Below are 17887 nucleotides of genomic sequence, written 5' to 3'. Positions count from 1 at the left end.
AGAGAGAGAGTCTGAGGGACGAGATTGTACCAAGATTTTGAAGTTTTTCCAAAGCAAACTGAGTTTTCTCTTTTTGTTGAATCATTCCAATGAAATCGCAGGTCTCCGTCTTCAGTGACTGAAAACCGCGTTGGTTCTCTTTCACTCTGACATTTTTGCACATATCTGCATATAAGACAATGAAAAACAAGAATGCATGTGGTTTGAGATAGGTTAGGTTGGGGAACTAGCTAAAGATGAACTAGTCATTCAGGATCAACAAAGAGTGGTAAAGGGGAAAAGGAGTCCTACATGTATGATTAGTTTTCCTGATCTAATGCTTTAATGAGAAAATTAAGTCAGAATTAAGTCCAGATAAAATGAGCTAGTATATACAGTCAGAAAGATTTTCCATGAATAGAAGTCCTTTGGTGGGAATTCGTAGTGTAAGTATTCTAGCTACCGCCTAGTATAGGCCTAAATCACAAAAGAGCAAAAAACGAGGAAATAACATAGAAGCACACTGGTCTAAATCATCATAGTGTTGTTTTTTATGTTCCTGGTTTGAAAACTTTTTTTTGTTTTGAAAAACCTTTTGAAAAATTTTGTGAAAAACTTGGTGTGTCCAAAACAAACTCAAAACAAATCAAATTTCGTTAGTAACGGATGAACATCCTCCCCCAGACTTATTTCACACTATCCTCAGTGTGATAAATCTTGGAAGGTATGGTAAAGAAAATAAAAAATAGAAATTTTTAAGTGTACTTATCGTGCCGGAGAATGTCATTCGTAGAACTATGTTACCGTGGCTATAAAAAACCTGCCCGCTGGTCTAAACCTCTTGAACCTTGGTCGAAAAGGGATGTTCCGGGGCTGATCTCTATGTAATCGCGGTTATTGTTTCTTCTCCGGTTTATGATCTTTGCACGTCTTTTAATCGTTCTTCTTGTAAAAGTGAAATTAAATGAAACAAAAAAACAAAGCAACAAAAATAGAAATTAAAGGGCAAAGGGAAATAAATAAAATACCGAGTGGGTTGCCTCCCACTAAGCGCTTGCTTTAAGTCGTTAGCTTACATTGTTGCTCGATTAGACTTTTCCGGGGTCGTGACACTCCCTGATCTCTTTTTTGGCCGATGATGGATCAATCAAAAGCATCACTTCTCTCTTGTCTTCTCTTTCTTCAGCCAGATATGTGATCTGCTCAAAGTTTAATACCTAAGCTACTCTGCAAGAGCACAGATGTGCAGTTGTAGTATCTAGGGGTCGAACCACAGAGACAAGAGATCACTCAATAAACCTTGTAGAGATAGAGTTACGCTAAGAAGAAATATAGGAAGTAAACAGCAATGCGACATAAGTAAATTAAGCAGCAGTAAAAACGGTTGTAAGTTCGATTGGATAAAGACTAGGTCTAGGGCGTTTTCAGGAGATCAATGAATGCAGATCAACTTAACTAATCAGGGTTCAGTTATTAAGCTCGGTTCTTGAACTCGAAACACAGATCTATAATTAACCAACTTCCGTTGTGAGAATTATCTAAGTTAAAATCCTAGAATTCCAAATTCCTTTGCAAATCCTACAGATTTAAACCAGCCTTAATGCACAAGTTCGATATGTTCACAAGGTATCTAAACCAAATTCCTTTGCGAATAGCTACTTTGCTCAACCTAGGTTCTTTCCAGTTATTAAATTACACTTCCGTGTCAATTAAGCAACCTAAGATCTAAGTTTTAGGTGATCAATCCAGAATTAGCATTAAGAACAACCTAAGATGAAGAACAAATAGATATGAACCCTAACTAGCAAGTTAATCAAACATTCAAAGAAAACCCTAATTAAACCCTAAACCTAACAGGTGATCTACTCAGACATGATTATTGGAACAACAAACATGATGAATAGAAAGCAATAGATTAAATCGAAATAGATAAAGGGGTTCGAAATCTTCTCTCTAAACGAACAGAGTTCAGACTTGTCTCCCCAAGCTCAGAAATCGCAAAATCCAAAAACTCAAAGTATCTATCTCTCAAAAATCTAAGGTGATCGTAAAAAGGGAATAAAAATCCTATATATATCTCTAAGACACGTCTTGGGCCTTCTTGGAAACGTTTGGGCCCAACTCCTTCTTCAAATAGGAAACAAAATCGCCTTTTCCTTATTTCTTTGACAAGTGTCGAGCGTCACTCTCCATGGTGTCGAGCGACACTAAAGCACAAAATCTATACTTGACGAATTTGATCCTGATTAAGCTCCAAAGTGCTCCAAAGTCTCCAGTTAAGCTCCAAACGTACCTATGACCTGAAAAGACTCCAAAAGACTCGAAAGACACTAAAAAGACTCTATAAATAAGACTTATACCATGGTTAAAAATCATAAAAACCTTGATATATCAACTCCCCCAGACTTAGCATTTGCTTGCCCTCAAGCAAACAGAACACCAAATAAGAGAAAGAAGTTTGAAAACACAGAGATTCAACCTTTCATTGGAACATCGCTTTTGACCGATTACCTTGCAACTCAACTACTGCTTCATCATTCCAAATCGAACCACCATGTACTTCTCCACTGACATTCACAGCTTCCCAGATTAAGTCCAAAATTTCACAACATTGTCCATAAACCCTCATCGCTGGATCTCACTGATGATTCAGATGCCAAGAACCTTCTAGATTCTTTCCCGTACTATACTCAAACAAATCAGCCATACAAACTTTGGTATTTTTCTCTCCCCCAGACTTATTCTTTTCGCACATTCATCATCTTTTTCTTTTCTCCTTTTTATGGCATATACTCGATAAGGGTAAAGCTGCGAGTACTGATGGTGTTTGCCATCGAGTCCCCGAGTTGTCCCCTTACCTTGTATCAAAGGTTTTCAGCGAATAATGGGGTCATGGGAAACTTTCCTACCCCTCACTTCCTTCCTTTGTGTGATCATTCCAACTTAGAAGTGAAATAATGGGATCATTGGAAACATTCCTAGCCCTTCACTCCTAAGCGAAAATCATCTCAATCTTTTCGCCCTTTTCTTTTCTCTTCTTCATTTTTTCTTAGCTCGTCACAGGGAGAGAAACACCAACATTAAATTTCACACAGGCTTTCATTGATCAAGTACGAACGAGGAATCAAGCTCTAAGGCATTAGTCACATCAACGAGTTAAAAGTGAAGTTCAGAACTTAGCTCAGGTTAGTGGATTCTGTTGGAGACATGGACGCCTCTAGTCAACTGGATAGCCTTTGGATTTTTCATTAGTCGGATCTAGACTGAATCTGCAGCAGTGGTCACTTAGATGAAAGGTCAGCACAATAATTCCAGGAAAAGCATCATAATCTCCAACAGGTTTTGACTCAAAAACATTTTGACACAACTGACTCTTAAGAAAAACAAACACAATGTCAGCAACTACCTCCCCCAGACTTGAACAACACTGTCCCCCAGTGTTATCGAGTCCGAAGTTGGCGAAACAAAAGAAAAGAAACAGAAAAACACAGGAAAAACGGAGAACTTACCTGGCTGCAATGATGGTGTCGCGCGACACTTATGATGGTGTCGTTCGACACTTGTTCTCTTCGTACCAAATTGCAGCAGACCAATCCGAATTTCTGGTTTGACTCCGGTTACCTGATTTCCTGATTTTTTTTTTTTTTTTTTTTGAATAGAAGCAAGTGACAAGCGACACCGAAGGTGTTGTCGCTCGACACCAGCCTCTGTTTCACCTGAGACACAAAAAAGAAAAACGAAAATCAACTGAAACAAAAAGACTTATGTACAGACTCACCAGTGGATTGCCTTCCACCAAGCGCTTGTTTAAAGTCATTAGTTTGACTTGATGGTGATTAAGGCAGGAGGTGCACCATCCAGAGGAACGATGTGGAATCTCAGCTTTGGCCCAGTAGTGTTTCACCCTTTGTCCATTCACTGTGAATTCCCTGCTACCATCTGGTGTGAGGAGGACGATGGCACCAAAGGGGCGAACCTCTTTGACTATGAAAGGACCTGACCATCGAGAACGAAGTTTATCAGGAAACAATTGCAAACGAGAGTTGTACAGGAGTACCTGATCATTCGGTTCGAATTGCCTGGAGAGGATTTTCGAATCGTGATACGCCTTAGTCCTCTCCTTGTACAGCTTCGAATTCTCATAGGCATGGTGTCTGATTTCGTCCAACTCATTCAGCTGTATCAGTCTCCTTTCTGCAGCAGACTTGATGTCGAAATTCATCAGCTTTATCGCCCAGGCTGCTTTGTGTTTGATCTCCACTGGAAGGTGACAGGGCTTTCCATAGAGCAGGTGGAAAGGTGTGGTGCCTAGAGGTGTTTTGAATGCTGTGCTGTATGCCCAGAGTGCATCGTCCAACTTCGCAGCCCAATCCTTCCAAGTTTTACCCACTGTCTTCTCCAGGATCTCCTTTATCTGACGATTCGAGACTTCGACTTATCCACTCGTCTGAGGGTGATAAGGGGTTGCAACTCGATGATGAACTCCATGTTTCCTGAGGAGTTTCTCGAAAATCTTGTTAATAAAGTGAGAACCACCATCACTTATAACAATTCTAGGCACTCCAAATCGAGGAAAGATGATGGTCTTGAACATCTTAAGAACCATTGAAGAATCGTTGGTGGGACGGCATCGCACTGCGAGATGAAAGCATAAATTGTAAAAAAGAAAAGAAAATTAAAAGAAAGAGTACCTAAATGGGTTGCCCCCCATTAAGCGCTTTTTGTTTTAAGCCGTTAAGCTCGACGTAGGCATGAAAAATCAGGCTGATTTAAATGGCACTCCACTTGATGTGCCTTTATCATTTTCCGGTTGCTGGAGGTTTAACTTCTTCTCCTTGAGGAGCCGTCTTCTTTCCTTTACTCTTCTTTCGGACTTTTAGATTGTTTAAAACCCTTTTTGTGTTCTCGATCAGCTCCTGGATTTGGTCCTCACTAGTCTCTGTCGCTTCTGGTGGAATGATGATCTTGGTCTTTGCAAAAGCTCTCGGCTTCTCCTTTTCTTTCTCTTTTGGCCGGTTTTCTTTACTTGGAAAATCGTCTAGGACAGTCGGAAAAAACCTTCTGCGATCTACATTGAGGAAGACAGCATGCCAGTTTGCGTGATCGATTACTGCTCCTACAGTAGCTAGAAATGGTCTCCCGAATATGAGTGGTCTCTCCTTATCTTGATCCATTTCCAGGACTTGGAAATATGCTGGAACAATCTTGTCCCCTACTAGAACTTGTAGATCGTGAATCGCCCCTTCAGTATCTATTTTAGATGAATCTCCAAAGATAACCTTGACTGTCGATGTCCTTAAAGTTTTTATGCCCAATTTTTTGGCAAATGTCTTTGATATGATGTTGACATTGGCTTCGGAATCGCATAGACAGTCTGTGAACTTGATTGCTGAAATGAAACATTGGAAAACAAAACGTCCCGGGTCGTCGGCTTTTGTAGGCCTTTGAAACGGTGAACGTTGAGGTACCTTGAATGGTGGCTGCTTGACATCGACATCTTTGTAGATTGGATTAAAGATTGGGGTTTCTTCATCTTTTCCATCGGTTCTGGCTTCTTCTTTGGGCAGCGTGGTTATTGATGGTGACTTGATGTGTGGTGTCGAGGGTTGTCAAGTTTTACCCTAATTGAAATCAATAGCCGCAAGTGCACAGCTGATCAATTGTAGTACTTAGGGATCGAATCCACAGAGAAGGAGGATCTTTTGCTGCAAAAAGCCTTTGAAATAAGTTAAAGTAAGGAAGTCTAGAACAAAAACGGTTTTGTGGGGGTTTGGTGGTGTGTTTAAAATGTAAAAACGAAATATTAAAAGAGAGTGCGGAAATTAAATGGCGTAATAACTAAACTTAACGAAAATAACTAAAAATGATAAAAACGGATATTCTAATGCTTAAATGAAAATGAACTAAAAAGGAAAGACAATATTGAACTAAAGCTTAAAGAAAAATCGGTGTAAATCAATGGAGAAAAGACGTTGGGCTTCAGGGAAGTTTTCTCAGGGGTACAAACGATTCAAAACAATGCTAGAGAGGAAGTTTTGTAAGATCTTAGCTTAAACTTTTCGAACTGGAGTCACGGACGTATGAATACGCCACTGTCGTGATCATAGACAACTATCTCTCTCAACCCTGACTAGTAGGTTTCCACGCTGGCCCTGGAAGAGAAGAGATGCATTATGTTTAAGACTCGTCCTAATTCACAAATTGCCCATAGGTAGGTTTCCACTCCTATGTTTGTTTTGCTCTCCAAAACTAGATCTGATACCGGATGAACACTTTCGTGTCACCAAGCATCTGGATCAGATTGTAGTTCATGACGCTACTCTCATGCAGTAAAAACGAATTCAGAAGAAAAAGTTCTAAGATTCAGCTCAATAGCCAATGGAATCCTCACCGAACATATATATCCCCATCGAAAAATCCCTTAATCCCAACAATAAAACTACTCAGACATAATGAACGAAATCAAAGACATAATATTAAGAAGTAGAATAGAAACCGAAATTGATAAAGAAAGAACAAGGGTTCAAGAGAACAAATCTCTCTCTCCCTAAAAGCTAAAGCAAAAAACAATAAAAGTTTGAAAGATGATATGAGGTTACTAGGTTACACGATTTCTAGGGCTCCTAAGACATGTATTTATAGTGCTCAAGACCTCTCTGGACGTCACTTAGGGTTTCTCTAAATGTGGGGTTCAGAAATGTGCTTTTTGGGCTCTGAGGTTGAAGGCCGCAGTCGGGAGTGCTCTGACCGCGGGGAATGGGTGGTTTGCCGCGGTCGGGATGCTCCTGACCGTGGGAAAATGCTTGTTGGCCGCGGGTGGAAGTGCTGGCCAGCTGGTTTACGGGACATCTTGCTCTTCGCGTATCTTTTGATTGAACCGTTGGATTGCCAAGCTGTAAAGTGCATTGGAAAGATGATACTTCCATTTTTAAAGTCTCCAAATTTGAGCTGGATCAGACGGTGAGAAGGCCTTCAATCAGGGGTGAACTTCTGACGGTTTGACTCTGAGCTGAAATCTGGTTTTCTATCCATTTTGTTAAGCTTTTCCCTGAGTTACCTGAAAAGAGTCTGGGAACTACAAATACTAGAAAAACGTGATAAAAGTACTTAAAAGCAATTAAAAACACAGAAAAAGTATTTCAAAACGATCCATAAAAGTGGTCAAAATACGGTGTTATCAGTTATGGCATTGCAAAATCTCTTGGAGTTATCTTCAACTCTTCCGGAAAGAGCTCCACTTTGTCTCTTCATAGAATTGGCTGTTTGGGCAACTTGTACGTCTAGATTTTTGACGTGCGAAGATAAAGCTTCAAACTTCCCGCTCAGGTCATTGTACATGCAGTCAACCTTCACGTTCATGTCTTTAGATGCTTTCTCGTTTGTCATAACAAGCTGTTGGATGGACTGTTCAAGTCTTCCGATTTGCGAAGCTAGCTGATTCGTTTTGACTCCTTGCTGTTGTACAAATTGATTTTTAAAACCCGTAAGTTGATAGTTATATGGTTGTCACGACTGATAAGCTCCTGTCCTCCGAAATTTCCACCTTGGAACTTGTTTTAGAAGGATCTTTGCTGCGGTGGGTAGTGCTGATCTTGAGGATTCTCCACATTTGGATTGCAGTAAGAGAGATTGTTGTAGTTTGCATTCCGGAAATTGTTGTTGAAGCCATTGGTGAAACGATTTGGATATGGCGCCTGTGCCCCTACATAGTTCCCTTCTTCTTCTTGAAAGGCTGGATTAATGTGATCGATATCACTAGGTCCTTCGTCTTCTGCACCATTGTTGGTCTCACAAGCATGGATTGGGCGATTGTTGCTTTTCAAAAGCTGGCTCATCATGTTCTTCACCTTGGTTATCTCCTTGTTGTCTGTTCCGGTTTGCTTTGTCAAGCAATCGTATTCAGGACAATCATTGCTATTGGCTTGAGCCAAATTTTTTGATGAGGGCTCTTCCTTGTGCTATCGTCTTTTGTCTGAAATCTCCATTGCTATCTGTATCAAGCAAAAGTTTGTATTTTGGTTGCAAACCTCGATAAAATGTGCTCAGCAGGCTTGATCCGAGAAATCCATGGTGAGGGCAGTCACGTTCATACTCCTTAAAACATTCCCAGGCTTCATAGAAAGGTGCAGTCGGTCCTTGCTGAAAGCTTGAGATCTTGGTTCTCAGCAAGTTCGACCTTGACTTAGTATAGAAGTGGTTCAGAAAAGCAGTTTTGCATTCTTCCCAATTAGTAATCGATCCTGCTGGCAAAGATTTCAACCAACGGTGAGCTTTATCTGCTAATGAAAAAGGGAACAACTTACACTTTAAATAGTCTGCTGGAACTTGGTTTGTCCTCATCATGCTGCAGATTTCTTCAAAGAGCTCGATATGATCCATTGGATGTTCAGAAGGAACTCCATGGAATTGGTTTTGTTTCACCAAAGAGATGATTTGAGGCTTGACTTCAAACTCATTCCGGTTCGGAAATGGTACTTGAATTGCGGATCAGTTCTGAAAATTCTAAGTAGGTGCATCAAAATCAGCTATGCGATGGTTCCTGGCTTGTCTTTGGTGTTGATTTGCTTGCTGAACAGGGCGGTTAACGCGTCCATTTGGCTGCATCTCCTGGTTGTCACCATCGGCTGCATTGATAGGTGCATAAAGGTCTTCACGTTCTTCTCTCTCGCGGTTTTGATGGTTTCTTGGAGGAACCTCATTCTCTTCTCCATCTTATCAAGCATGATCACCTTCTTTGTGATCGTTCTCTTCATTTTCTCCATGTTCGGACCCATCTTGGTCCATGTTTAAAGCTTGGTTAACAGGATCTCCAGGCTGGTCGTCGTTTCCCATTCCTTGCGTTCGTCTAAGTCTTTGATGTTCTCTTTCGTGTCTGTCTATCTCGTCTAGAATTGGAATGTTTTCTACAGGTCTGCGCCAGGTATTCATGCAATTCAGAGAAAAACAAAAGATAGGAAAGATAATTCAGCATACTTTAAGAAAGAACTAGGGATCAGGTGTCTAAAACAGAAATTAGAACAAGAAAAATAACAAAGGCAGCGAAACAAATCCCCGGAAACGGCGCCGGGTGATGTGATGTGTTTACTGCGTGAGGGAACAAGTTTTACCCTTAATAAAAACAAATGAAAGCCGCAAGTGCACAACTAATCAATTGTAGTATTTAGGGATCGAATCCACAGAGATTTCTGTGCCTAGAATTCTTCGACGGTTTCTAAATTTATGTCTAGACTAGATTGGTTTTAGAGGTTGGTTGTTGTCACGGATTAAACTAAAACTTAAGAAAGCAAATAAATCTATCCTAAAGAGAAAATAGAAAATCGAATGACAGGCAAATGAAACAAGCAAAATATCGAAGTAAAGCAAATGAAATGCAGATCTAAATAAGCAAGTAAAATCGATTGGTTTGTAAACTATGGCTAAAACGCTGACTCTACAGGGATCATAATCGGTTTTAACACTAGGGATTTTAGATTGGGATTGACGGATATTGAAATATAGGGTTATGGAGCTAGAGTACGGCGGTATGACTACGTCATTGTCGTGATCATAACCAACTATTTCTCGCAACCCTGACCAGTAGGTTTCCACTCTGGCCCTGGAAGGGAGAGAACGCAAGAGCTGCACAGGACTCGTCAGTACTCATGATTTTGCTGCAGGTAGGTTTCCACTCCTACGAAAAAATCGCCTGTTTTATTCTAGGTTTGATACTTACTGAAAACTTTCGCAACACTAACTATCTAGATCAGATACGAGGTGATCAATCAAGCATACATGCAATAAGAACGAGAATAAACAGAGAAAAAAGTTAAAATCCCAGATCTATAGATGTCTTAATCGATTATGAGAGCCCGTTTCGAGAACCCTAAGCCCAACTCGGGATCTACTCAGAAATTGCTGAGGTCGGCATCATCATTGGTTTTAATAAAAACAATCAAAAACAGTAAAGAAAAGAGATGAAAGAAAGCTTCTCTATTGAAGAACTCAAAGTTGAACAATCTTCTCTAAAAATCGCATAAAACGGCTAAAGGAAAAGGGTTTTTTTAAAAGTATGAAGGTAATGTCTAAAAACAACCTAGATGACAAGTATAAATAGTCTTCAATACTCCATGGTCTCTAAGGTTCCGGAATTGAGGCAGAGAAATGACTTTGGGCTTCAGAAATATGAGCTTTTAATCGGAGTTGGCCGGCCGTGGTCGGGAGTAACGTGACCGTGGGAAACAGAGGCTTGGACGCGGTCGTGAAGCTTCTGACCGCGGGAAATAGGCTGGTGGCCGTGGTTGCGTGACTTGCTGGCTGTCTTTGAGCGTCTCCGAGGCAAATGGAATATCTTGAGATCCAACCGTTGGAATGTCTCCAAACAAAGTGCATTTGAAAGCTGGTTGATTCTTCTATACACTACAAGAAAACAATCGTTTTCCAACGGTCCGTTACAACGGTTTAAAATTCGTCGCAAACATACAACGATTTTACGATGATTTTACGTCAAAAAATAAAACGTCGTAAAACCGTCGTAAAAAAATATCGTCGTAACTTCGACGTATTTACGACGCTTTACAACGATTATACATCGATAAAGAGAGATTTGATATTAATTGCAAAATCATCGTAAATTGGATGTAACATCACGACGAATATATGACGATCTATATCCGGTGTACATTTACAACGATTTTACGTCGACAAAGAAGGTAGGTGAAGAACATTTAAAACATGTTTACCTAACTAATGTCGATGAAATATTTGATCGCATAATCGACGTAAAATCATCGTAATATGAAGGTTGGATGTAAAAGCGATGTAAAAATTCATCGTAAAAGCGTTGTAAAGTCCAAAATTTTGTTATAAATACATCTTCATACCTTCTTTCATTCACAACACATCATCATTCAAACATAAGAGCATCAGCACCTTAGTATAGTGTTCTAAATCCTGATATATTGGGTTCCATTGCTGGAAACCCGAATTAGTAGTTATTTCTTTGAGAAAAAGAAGTAATAATATTAAAAGGTTTACTCCATTCACGTGGCTACACGTGAAACAAGAGACCGTCTCTTTTATTGTCTAATCAATAAAAAGAGATAGTATTTTTAGTTTATTTCAAGATGTCTATATACGAGCTAAGAAGCTGGATGTATATGCGTAAAGATTCAGATGGGGCGTTGACAGAAGAATTCAAGAACGGGTTAGAAATATTCATGTATCAGGCCACAAATATGGAGAGAACGAAAGATAGCGGGAAGATGTTTTGTCCTTGTTTGAAATGCAAGAAGGTCTGTCTAAATTATCGTTGGCAGCTAGGACGATGTCAATTAAAACAGATCATAACCTGGCTGAGGTTTGCATTGATGATTGGGCTGATCTTCTGAAAGAGTATCTATCGGAGGATAACTTGGCAGCGGCAACATACTATGAAATACAGAAGTTGATTTTTAGTCTTAGTCTACCTTCTGAGATGATAGATGTATGTGTTGACAATTGTATGATTTTTTGGAAAGATGATGATCAGCTGGAGGAATGTCGATTTGGCCAAAAACCAGGATACAGGCCGCAAACTGGTGGGCGTAAAAGGATACCGTACCAACATATGTGGTATCTCCCTATAACTGATAGGTTGAAATGGCTTTATCAATCTGAAAGGACAGCTGCATCAATGAGATGACATGCATAACATACCCAAGTAGATGGAGAAGTTGTTCATCCATCAGATGCAAAGACATGGAAACACTTCAATATGGTATACCCAGATTTTACTAAGTTCAAACGGAATGTCTATCTTTGTCTGTGCACTGATGGTTTTAGTGCATTTGGTATGTCTGGTAGACAATATTTATTTTGGTCAGTATTCCTAACTCCTTATAACCTTCCTCCAGATTTGTGCATGCAAAGGGAATTTTTTTTCCTAAGTATTTTGGTTTTAGGTCCCAATCATCCGAAGCGAGCTCTCGATGTATTTCTGCAGCCACTCATACATGAGTTGAATCAGTTACGGTATACCGGCGTTCACACATATGACTGTTCAACGGGGAAAATTTTTACTATGCGGGCTGTGCTTATGTGGACAATAAGCGATTTTCCCGTTTATGGTATACTATCAGGATGGACTACACATGGGAGGTTATCTTGTCCTTATTGTCTTCATCGAACTGATGCTTTTCAGCTAAAACATGCTAGAAAAACCTGTTGGTTTGATTGTCACCAGAGGTTTTTACAGGATAACCATCCATATCGGAAGAACAAGAGGTTATTTAGGAAGAACAAAAGTGTACATGTCCATCCACCCGTAAGTTTAACAAGAGCTGATATACATGCACAAATCGAGCATTGGGGGGCAGAGGAAACAGTAACGCGTGGGGGGAAACTGGTACACTCCTGCAAATATGCCTGAAGATTATGGAGTTCATCATAATTGGCACAAGAAAAGTATCTTTTGGCAACTACCCTATTGGAAAGATCATCTGCTCAGACACAATCTTGATGTCATGCATACAGCTATGAACATAATGGGAAGAACAAAAGGCAATGGTAAGTCAAGTTTGGACTTGCCAGGTTTATGCAACAGAAGTGAGTTGCATATACTGAGAAACGGGAGAGCACCAGTTCCTGTATTTCGGTTGAGTGCAGATCAAAAGTCAGCATTGTTCAAATAGGTTTAATCTGACGTTAAATTTCCTGATGGGTATGTTTCTAATCTTTCTAAATCTGTTGAGAAGGGGGTAAAGTTTGCAGGGATGAAAAGTCATGACTGCAACGTGTTTATGCAATGATTATTTCCATTTGCATTTGCTGAACTCTTGCCCAAAAATGTCCATGAAGCTGTTGGAGGCATTGATGCTTTTTTTCGGGATCTGAGTACACGAACATTATCAGTTGATGTAATAGCACAACTGGCATCGAATATTCAAATCTTGTTGTGCGAATTGGAAAAGATCTTCCCGCCATCATTTTTTGATGTTATGGAACATCTTCCTGTTCATCTCCCTCACAAAGTAGAGCTCGGTGGACCAGTTCAGTACAAGTGGATGTATCCGTTCGAGCGTTTCATGAAGCATCTTAAGGGTAAAGCAAAAAACCTAGCTAAAGTGGAAGGTTCAATTGTGGCGGGAAGCTTGACGCAAAAGACTTTGCACTTCACTTTGTACTATTTTGCACCGAAAGTACGAACATGCAAAAGCGCTACTCGTCGATATGATGATGGAGGAGTTGGCCAAACATATGCAATTGAGGGTATACCTGACATATTCTCGCCGATCGGACGTCTTAGTGGAAAACTAAAGGAAGTTTGGTGGTCCAATGAAAAAGATTATCACAGTGCACATACGTATATCCTGCTAAATTGCGAAGATTTATCATGTACGAGAGGTACTTTTTTCTAGAAGAAGAATATATATATATATATATATATCTGTCAGTCTTAATTAATTATTAGTTGTTTTTTCAGCACATTCGTTGATGAGGTTAAAGAATGCATCTCTGGGGTTTCTGAAACTGAAATCAATGATCGTAAAGATCAACACTATGCCCAGTGGTTAAAAGCACAAGTACGTATAAAATATATATTAAAAGACTTTGATATATATCCAACAAATATGTTTGCATGCATATTTGCAAAATCAAGAAATTAAAGCAAGATTTTTTCTGATTAGGTGGACCCGAATGATCCAGATGAATTTCCAACATGGTTCTATGAGTTAATACTAGGTCTGATGGCAAAAATAACAACAGCTTCCATGTATTTCACTTGGGGCTATGTTTTTCACGAATACCGTCACGGTGCAAAGCAGGCGACAACTAACTATGGAATTTGTGTGAGTAGTGAAATAGATTTTTATGGAGTTCTGCAAGAAATAATTGAAGTGGAGTATCCTGGATTGTTAAGGCTGAAAACTGTTCTCTTCAAATGTGATTGGTTTGATCCAATTGTTGGAAGAGGGGTACGTCTAAACAAGTTTGGAGTTGTTGACGTGAACAAAGCATGACGGTAGAACAGGTTTGAGCCATTTATATTAGCTTCTCAAACGGAACATGTAACATTTCTGCCATACCACCGAGTTCGATCAACATGAATCTCATGGTTAGCAGTAGTTAAAGTGGCTCCGAGGGGCAAGATTGTAGGGGTTGAGGATGTTCCACTGCAACAGGAAACTTGCGTAGATCTGACTGAACCAGATGTTGATGAGGAGATTTTCTTAATTGACCCTCAGAATAGGCAAGTTGAAGATCTTCCCGATGATACAGAAGAAGAAGGTGATGATGAGTTTTCTGAAACCGATGATGACGATTTGGCGGAAGACGACGGTGATGGTGACGAAGTAATAGAAGAAGATGAATCTGATTGATTTTCATGCATGTTTTTAGTGAATGTTTGTTATTATGTAATTTGTAATTGTGTTTGTTTTAAGTTTTTTAATGATGAAAATATCGATTTTACGACGGTTTTACGACGATTTTTGTAAACCCTAAACACAAAGTTTAGGTTTTATACCCTGAATGAATAAGGTTTAAGGATTACGACGACTTTACGACCATCCGTCGTAAAATCGTCGTACGTTTACGACGATTTTACGACGCGTTCACAAAACCGTCATAAAATCGTACCGTCGTAAAACCGTCGTAAGCTTGAAATCCAAGATTTTGAATCTTTTATATCTGATTGGTTTTTAGCTATTTCCGAAATGTTTTTGATAGGTTATCTTATTTTATATGAGAAAAACATACATATTTACAACTTCATGCATTTTTTGTAAATGTTAAGTAAAAGGTTATATATTACATAAGATGATTTAAATATTTGTTATCTCATGTACTAAATCCGTCATACATGTAAAGTTATGAACCTATTGTTATATGTTAGTATAAAATAAGCTTTGTGTTGTCCTTTATGCAATAAGCCTTTTGAAAGATTTAGGGTTTGATAACTTTTTTTTAAAAACATCGTAAAACCGTCGTACAAGGGTCGTAACATTACGACGGTTTTACGACGAGTCATTAAATCATCGTAATGTTGATGACGATCATACATCTAACAGGCACCGGATTGGCTCCAGATCCGAGGTACGAGGTTATAAATGTTGGCCTATTACGACGGTTTTACGACGGTTTAATGAACATTCGTCGTAAAACCGTCGTAATGCTCAAACGCTGTGAACAGGACACGTGTCGTGTCATGCACTGGTACGATGGTTATACAACCAAATCGTCGTAAAATCGTCGTAACGTTACGACGATTTTACGACGATCACAAAATCTATATAAGGGACGCGAGTTTTCCTCCTTCGTCGCTCATTCCTCACTTCTCTCTCTCTCTCTAGCTCTCCCTCCTCTCCCTCCTCTCCAGCCTTAATTTGTAATTTTTTTTTAAAAGTTTTGTCATTATAATTTATATTTCGTTTAAATTTTAATCCTTACATAGATATAATTAGGGGATTTAGTTAGATTCGGAAATTAGATAGGCCCGGAATTTAGAAATAAATTCTATAATTAGTAATTATATTTCATTTAATTTTGTAGACTATTCAGATTGCTCTCCGGACAAAGAGGTTCCACTACCGGGAGATGGTAGATCCGGACGGTACCGCTCCGTCTGCCTCAGCTACAGGGTCCGTCATCTCGGAGTCCTCGGGAACATAACAAACGGTTTCACAACCGGTCGTTGTACCACAGCCAGCACCGCCTCCACCACCACCAGCCGAACCAGCAGCCCCAGCACCAGCCGCAGCCCCGGTACAGCCTGAACCGTATGCCCATTTCACGGTTCAGAATCTTCTACGCCAACCGGGTCGTCAGAGTATGAAGAAACTCGATCCGGATCGAGCCCCGGGGACATTTTGGTATGATTATTTTTTTCAAATTTTTTTTAAATTAGTAATATTTATAATTAATTGAAATATCTAACTAATTTTTTATTTATAGTGACTAAGTTTAGTACAACCCCATACCAGCTAGAAGAAACTGGATTAGGCAAATATTGACACTTGGTTCAAATGTTTCGTGGCAAGTTATTCAAAATTATGATTTATATTATTATTATTATTTTTTACAATAATTACTAACTCTTTGTTTTTCTTTTTTTCTAGCAAAACTGGCATTGGGAAACTTCCGCACACGGACGTGTGGAGGCGGCTTTCAAAGAGAAGGTCAAGTTACGCCTCAACAACACCGTTTCCAACTAGAAGCAGAAGTGGGAGGTCGACGGCAACAAGGCCAAGCCGGCGCCAATGGCCGATACCGTCTGGGAGGGTCTGGTGCAACATTGGTTGACCCCGCACAACCAGACTATTGCCGCCAAGTGTTCCACATCCAGGTATTTTTGTAAATTAAATTAAAATATGTGTTTAAATTATAATATTATATAGGTTTAATTGTTTACAATTCTAATTACTATATTTTTCAAGAACGCTACTGACGATGCGGGAAATCGAAAAAACGTCCCGCACACTTCCGGTCATATTCTTTTCGCTGGGAGACGACTTATGATGGTAATTTTTAAATAATTAACTCTAATTTGTCTTATTAATAACACTACAAGAAAGAGGGCTTTTCCGTCGAATTATTTACGACGATTTGTAGTCGTCGTAAATTTACGACGACATTACGTCGTATTTACGATGATAAAAAATTTCGTCGTAAATTCGACGTAAAAAATAACCCTCGTAAAATTGTCGTAATGTTACGACGATATTACGACGAATAAAGAATGAATTTTATTTCGTCGTAATCTTGTCGTAATATTTACATCGATAATACGACGAATTGTCCTCTATCTTGTAGTTGACGTAAAATCGATGTAAATGTGATGTAAATTTTATTTCGACGTAAATTTGATGTAAATATGCAATGGTAATATGTTGGTAACCAAACAAAAAATTCTATATATACCCTTTCTTCTCTCATTATTCCATCAACCAAAAAAACATATAAAGACACAAATTTTTTGAGTCTTTGAATGTTTAAATAAAATTTTTAGTAGTTGAAATTTCTATCAAATTTCAGAAACAAAAAGTCAAATATTTGTTTTTGAAATGTCTATATACGATCTACGAAAGTGGATGTATACGCCCAAAAATGGGGATGGGTCGTTGACTGAAGACTTCAAAAACGGATTGGAAATATTCATGTACCAAGCCGGCCTTCTGGAAACTGTAATTGAAAGCGGCAAAATGTATTGTCCTTGTGTGAAATGCAAAAATAGGAAACATATTCCTATTGACACTGTCTGGCAGCATTTATTGAATAGAGGGTTCATGCCCCAATACTTTATTTGGTATCAGCATGGAGAGGGATATGGTCAAAGTAGTGGTCAGATGGCTGCACGGAGTAGTAGTAATCATCAAGAACATGTGGATTTTGAAGCGTCCAATGATTATCAAAGTAGTCAAGTTCAGGGTGAAGATCATGATAGGATGCATGAAATGATTACTGATGCATTTCATGAAACACATGCTGATACTGTTGAGGAGCCCAATGCAGATGCGAAACGCTTTTATGATATGTTAAACGCAGCAAAACAGCCTCTGTAGGAGGGATGTAGGGAAGGTTTATCAAAATTATCATTGGCAGCTCGGATGATGACAATAAAAACTGATCACAATCTATCTGAAGTTTGCATGAACGATTGGGCAGATCTTATTAAAGAGTATTTGCCATATGATAATTTGGCTGCTGAAACGTATTATGAAATTCAGAAGCTGGTTTTTAGTCTTGGATTGCCTTCTGAGATGATTGATGTTTGTGTTGATAATTGTATGCTTTTTTGGAGAGATGATGAGAAGCTTGAAGAATGCCGTTTCTGCCAAAAGCCAAGATATAGACCGCAAATTGCTGGGCGTAAGAAGATTCCTTACCAACGAATGTGGTATCTTCCTATCACTGATAGGTTAAAAAGACTATATCAATCCGAACGGACAGCTAC

The 17887-nt window shown here is 39.2% G+C and overlaps 1 protein-coding gene and 1 non-coding gene across 2 annotated transcripts; one reads left to right on the top strand and one right to left on the bottom strand.

Moving 5' to 3' along the window:
• Positions 1-3691: 3691 nt before the first annotated feature.
• On the bottom strand, positions 3692-16229 carry LOC112087337. The gene is made up of 4 exons (XM_024157351.1): positions 16136-16229; positions 15552-15706; positions 3834-4393; positions 3692-3695 (listed from the first exon to the last, which is right to left on the bottom strand). Exons 1-4 carry the CDS (start codon positions 16227-16229, stop codon positions 3692-3694), a joined length of 813 nt encoding a protein of 270 aa, XP_024013119.1.
• Positions 8042-8148, top strand: LOC112087371. The gene has a single exon (XR_002900054.1). It is a non-coding gene; the product is annotated as a small nucleolar RNA R71 (small nucleolar RNA).
• Positions 16230-17887: the final 1658 nt, after the last annotated feature.

The sequence above is a fragment of the Eutrema salsugineum genome, unplaced genomic scaffold (genome assembly GCF_000478725.1).
Source record: "Eutrema salsugineum unplaced genomic scaffold, Eutsalg1_0 scaffold_18, whole genome shotgun sequence".
Taxonomy (NCBI): domain Eukaryota; kingdom Viridiplantae; phylum Streptophyta; class Magnoliopsida; order Brassicales; family Brassicaceae; genus Eutrema; species Eutrema salsugineum.
The sequence above is the reverse complement of the archived record's forward strand: the minus strand, read 5'-3'. Positions and strand labels throughout refer to the sequence as shown.

Excerpts from the sequence above, each read along its gene's own strand:
- LOC112087337 (XM_024157351.1), bottom strand. The coding sequence starts at position 16,229 with ATGTTGCACCAGACCCTCCCAGACGGTATCGGCCATTGGCGCCGGCTT. Across the intron at positions 15,707-16,135 it reads TCTGCTTCTAGTTGGAAACG|GCTGTACCGGGGCTGCGGCT; the intron begins GTGTTGTTGAGG and ends CATACGGTTCAG. Across the intron at positions 4,394-15,551 it reads TAGCTGAGGCAGACGGAGCG|ATAAAGGAGATCCTGGAGAA; the intron begins GTACCGTCCGGA and ends TCGAATCGTCAG.